The sequence below is a fragment of the Gekko japonicus genome, unplaced genomic scaffold (genome assembly GCF_001447785.1).
Source record: "Gekko japonicus isolate JY-2015 unplaced genomic scaffold, Gekko_japonicus_V1.1 scaffold5158, whole genome shotgun sequence".
NCBI lineage: Eukaryota > Metazoa > Chordata > Lepidosauria > Squamata > Gekkonidae > Gekko > Gekko japonicus.
Window position 1 is genome coordinate 54,961 of NW_015171655.1, and position 5,552 is coordinate 60,512.

General features: G+C 50.9%; 1 protein-coding gene across 1 annotated transcript in view; it reads right to left on the reverse strand.

Annotated features, from left to right (window-relative positions):
* The window catches only part of ADAM11 (ADAM metallopeptidase domain 11), a gene marked incomplete at its 3' end in the record, with an annotated part of 50,333 nt that extends 45,210 nt beyond the window's left edge, over positions 1–5,123 (reverse strand). The window contains 2 exon segments of the mRNA XM_015419993.1: positions 3,856–3,922; positions 5,011–5,123. Of these exon segments, the coding sequence (XP_015275479.1) occupies positions 3,856–3,922; positions 5,011–5,123 (180 nt within the window).
* Positions 5,124–5,552: the final 429 nt, after the last annotated feature.

Consider the following 5,552-nt stretch of genomic DNA (forward strand, 5'->3'; position numbering starts at 1 on the left):
GATCCGTCCCTCTTCCAGCCCAAAACCTCCCGTGTGACTGGGGCCATAGTTTAAGAATTAAAAGCTTTTGTTTTAAGAGTTCTAAGAGGTTTTGGGTCCACGGGTATGACTTCCACATCATCTACGGCTGCCAGCTCCATTTTAGGAAATTCCCATAGATTTGAAGGCCTGTGGAGGGCAGGTTGGGGGGGGGGAGAACACCAGCACGGTATAACTCCTTAGAGTTCACCTTCCAAAGTAGTCATTCCCTCACATCTGTAGTCTGAAGAGAAGTTGTAATTCTGGGAGATCTCGAGGCCCTACCTGAAGGTTGGCAGGCTGACTTCCAACCCCAGAACAGCTCAGCTTTAAAAACGGAGGCCTCCTGCGGGATTCTGGGCCAGGAGAGAATGGGGTGGGGGGGGCTGGCGAAGGGGAGGGACCAACTCTGACTGGAGGGGCAGAAGCTCTTCCCCACCGCCTGTCAGAATCGGACCCTTGCCAAGGTCATTGGGTCATCATGGTTGTGACTGTGGCTCTCTGTGGTTCCCAAGATCCCGCTTAGCACCTGCTGGCATTGTGTCAATCTGTCTGCAAGGTCCTCCTCTGACATTCTCGTGGGAGGGGCGATTGAGACATGTCTGTGTGAACCTTAGACTAGCTGCTGCCTGAAACACTGTGAAAGGAAACCTCCTCCGTATAGGTCAGAGAGAACGTTCGCCGTTTCTCGTTCTCATGGCCTTTGAGAGAGACTTTAAAGATAACATTCTCACCGTCTTAATTGAACGGTATTAACCTGTCTTAACCTGTCTATGCACTATGTAATCATGAGGTATGAATGAGGGCTGGAGCGGAGGTCTCGTAGTTCCCCACTTTGTAATATTCCTCAGGTCTGTCAACGAGTTTGACTTTACAGCAACTTTCCTGATTTCACAATAAAGCTTGTAAAATAGGCTTGCCAAATCCCCCCGGGGGGCGGGGAAACCCCCGCCCCAGAGGCCCGTTCCTCACCGCCGGCGGATCGGGCACCAGGGGGAACCCCACCCCCACATGCGCATCACCAGGAAGTGACGTTAGGACGCCGAGCACGCTGAGGGCGGGGCCACGACCATCGGAGGGAAAACCGTGTGCGGCATGTGCGCGCTTTGTGCGTGCACACTCCAGTCACCACCCGGGAGTCCCCCGCTGCAGCGACTGCAATGACTTGGCAACCCTAATCATTATCAATATATATTTTTACCCCTTTTGTTTTTATTTTTCCCGCCCCCGACGCAGCCGTGTCACTTCCGGGTGACGTTCTCACGGCGCGTGCTTGCTTTGCGCGCGGGCACTCCCGGAGCAAGCGAGTCCCCCACTGCGGCTTAAGGTAGAACTTGGCAACCATATTGTAAAAGGACTTATTGCGTCTGAGAGTACCTGCGAGGCCGACACTGCCTGAGCAGAAGAGAGCCCGAGGGAGCAGGAAGGCGGGAAACCATTCGGAAGCAGGCATGGACTCGGTATTGAGGACTTCCTCTGCAATGGGATAGCTGGGCTGAGCATGCGAGGGAACTGCTCTTTCCCACCCAACCCCAACAACAACAACTCAGGGCACTGCAGCATCGGTGAGCTTTAAAAAAACAAGTCTCTTCAACTGCCTCCTGAGAATCGAAGGCGTGGGGGCCGGGAGAGATCAGAAGCCCCTGGTCTGCCACAGGAGGTGGTGGCGGCTACAAGCATGGACGGCTTCAAAAGGGAATGAGATAAACATATGGAGCAGAGGTCCATCAGTGGCTATTAGCCACAAGGTATAGATAGGGGCTCTGGGGCAAGTGATGCTCTGTCTTCTTGGTGCTTGGGGGGGGGGTCAACAGTGGGAGGGCCTCTAATGTCCTGGCCCCACTGGTGGACCTCCTGATGGCACTGGTATTTCTGGCCACTGTGTGACACAGAGTGTTGGACTGGATGGGCCACTGGCCTGATCCAACATTGGCATCTCTTATGTTCTTATGTTCACTTACCCAGAGAACCTCTGTCTTGTCATCGTTTCCCCCCCTCATCCAGCCCGTTACTGACTCCAAGCACTGGCTCAGATCATCAACCAAAATCCTCGGACTCAGGTGGAAAAGAAAAGCGGAGCTGAGTATCATCTGCACGTTGGGGACAGCACGGCTCAAACCTTCTTTTAGATATTAAATAGCCTGGGGGACAACATGGAACCATGAGGACATCCCCCCCTCCGGCCAGCCGCCATGGGGAAAAGCAGGAATCCCCCAACACCTACCTTCTGGGACCAACGGAACCCCCCCCAAAAAAATAGGACTTGAACTACTACAATGCAGTGTCCCTTCGTCCCAGTGCTGAGAGGCCGCTCAGTAGGACACGAGGGCCAGAAGTTTCAAAGGCTATTAAGAGATCCAGCAGAACCAGCCGGGTCACATTCCCCCTGTCTAGTTCTCGGTGGAGGCCATACATGCTAAACGTCATTGCGCTGAACACTGGAGCAGAGGAACGCGTGTGCATTTAATCTCCGCACATAATAGTGGCTGGGGACAAAGGCAGGCAGGCGTAAGGCTCTCCAAAGAGGGAAGGAAAGGCGGAATTGAAATCTCCTTCCATTTGCTGCTATGGCAACCAGGGCGAGAGGAGGCACCCTGGGAAACTCCTTAATGGAGCCATGAAGATTAATGTGTGGAAATGTGAACAGGCTGGATGGGGGAAAGAACACAGCTCCGGGAGATGCCAATTTCCTCCCAACACACATCATCCAGATGTTTTGTTCGAATGGCTCTGGAAGTACCCGATTTCTTTCTTTATTTTTTGAAACCCCCGGAGGGGTATTTTTATTTTTTCAATAAGACTACAAACTACAAAGAAAAATATCGGAGGGGGAACGACAACCATGGATAAAGAAAAGATACCCACACTAACTAAAAACCCAAGCGTGGGAGACCCCCTTTATGTTAACTTTAATATTAGTATTAAAAGAGTTAGCAAAACAAGAGTGGGAGACCCCCTTTATGTTAACCTTAATATTAGTATTAAAAGAGTTAGTAAAACAATATACTTGTAGAGTTCTTGTTTTTCACACTGTTCTATATTCGTAAATTAGTTATTATGAGAGAACTTTCTGAGCATCTTCTTTATTTCAAAGAGCCATTCATCAGAGTCCTTCTGCCCTTACTTCGGCTTTCTGTCTCTAAAATCATATACAGTTTTCATTGCTCCCGCACCCGCTTAGCTCTAGAAGTACCCGATTTCTTTGGGGGAGGGGGGTTCAGAGAAATACTGCACTTGTAACCTAGTACTGGACCTCCGGAGGTTTTGGTCCATTCAGACACCTGTGCTCCTTTGGGAAATGTTGGGAGGATTTGCAACCGCGGATTGGAGACAGGCTCCTACACCAATGCTCATTCAAAAGACATCATATAAATGTTAAACTGAACTCTGTATTATGTGTTACGAAAAACAGGGAGTTAAACCATTTTCAAAGTGGCCTTTTGTTATTCTGGTTTTGCAGGTTTTAAAAAACCCTCTCTTAGGTTCACGGAGCCAAGGAAGCATAAATAAAAATGGATTCTACATCTAAGCCACCACCCTATTTCACCTTCCCAACAACCATGTCTGGTAAGTCAGGCTGAGATAGGATGACCGGCCAGGGTCACACAGCGAGCGTCACGGAGAAGCAAGGAAACTGAACTCCTCTCCACTTAACGTGCAACCCTATAGCCCCAAGCAGATTTCTGAAACTAAGAGGGGTTTAGAGAGGAGGGGAATCAACCAACGGCAAGCTAATCCACACTCCTCTTTCGGTGGCCATCCTTTCACCTCGGGCATGAAACCCAAGGAAGGTGTCTCCATGGGCGTGATGGAATTACAGCCCAGCCCAGGCCTTACCTCCAGGTGCTCAGGTGAACCATGAGGCTCCAGAAGGTACGTTGCCTTTCCGTCGGAGAAAGCGCCACTGAGAAGGGGTGCAGAGAAACAAGGACAGAGTAGCTGGTCAGGCAAAGCTATTGGAAAGACAATCCTAGCCCCCACCACCAGACCCGGGCGGGATGGCAGTGTTCCTAGTATCTGGTATGCCAAGAGCCCAGGCCAACATATTTATTTTTTATTTTTATTTTATTTATTAAGATTTATACCCCGCCCTCCCCGCAGAGCGGGCTCAGGGCGGCTTACAAGGGGCAAAGCCCATATAAAACAGATAAAAGCAATAAAACATTAATGACAATTAATAAAAATTATACTCAATTTAACAAGACGGTCTCCGGATGGTTCTCCAGGGTGATGTTATCCTATAGCTCAACCAGGTAAATCCAGTGGCCACGCAGAAATAGTGGCAGATCTTCCTGGGCCATCCTTAACCCCAATGTTGTCCACCTCATTGGTGGCGGTGGTAGTGGCGGCCCCTATGTGAAAGCCTGGCGGAAGAGCTCCGTCTTACAGGCCCTGCGGAACTGCATAAGGTCCCGCAGGGCCCTGATCTCCTCCGGGAGCTCGTTCCACCAGGTAGGGGCCACCACTGAAAAGGATCTGGTCCTAGTCGTGGCGAGCCTTGCCTCCCGGGGGCCTGGAACCACCAGGCGATGTTGTGCCCCGGACCGAAGTGCTCTTGGGGGTATATATTTGCCTCATAAGGCATGGAAAGATGTCTTTAAATGTCTTACAAAAGCTGTGGCACCTCCAGAACTGATAAGCATGTGGGGCAGTGTGTGAGTGTGTGTTTGTGTGTGTGTGAGTGTGGGACAGTGTGTGAATGTGTGTTTGTGTGTGTGTGTAACCCTCTGGTGATTGATATTTGTATGAGAAGAGATACCAGGACTGGTATTTTACAAGGTCTTGACAGGGAAGGTAGTGATCACTCTAAAATATCCATGGAGGATAGGTCCTCTAGTTGTTACTAGCAACGGTGACTACAGGGAACCCCCATATTCAGAGGCAGAGGCAGTAAGCTTCTCGAGTAAGTTGAAATGCCAGAGTCAGAGCATCAGGGGAAGGCCTCCGCTTCACTGCTCTGTTTGTTGGCACCGGTCTCATCCATAGGGTTACCAAGTACCTGCCTTCGAATCAGCGGGGGATACATGGTTCCGGGCTGGAACATCCCTCGATGTAACACCCCCCTGCCGCACCATGCCGTCGCCCAGACGTGACGCCAGCACCATCGAGACGCATGGTACCATCGAGTTTCCAGCTCCATTGCCAGAGCGTCGCCCAGCTACGTTCCCAGCGTGCTGGCGTCATGTCTGGGCGACGGCATGGTGCGGCGCGTTTGTTTTCCACACGGGAATGTTCCTGACAAGAAGTGTGTGTTTCCTGCCGGTTCGAGGTAGGTACTTGGTAAGCCTACTCGTCCAGCAGGGCTCTTCTCCTTCCTTTTTGCCTGGACGTGTCCAGAAGCAGACCGAGCCCAAAAGGGGATGCCCAAACCTTCCCGTCTCACTGATGGGAACAACAGTCATCATCATCGACAATGCGCCGGAAACCGGGGCTAATTTGTCTCTGCATGTTCTATCATCAATTTATTCCGCATGGGCATAATGCCCAATCCAACCTTCCGATATGAGCAGCACAAAATCTGTTTTCACTGCACA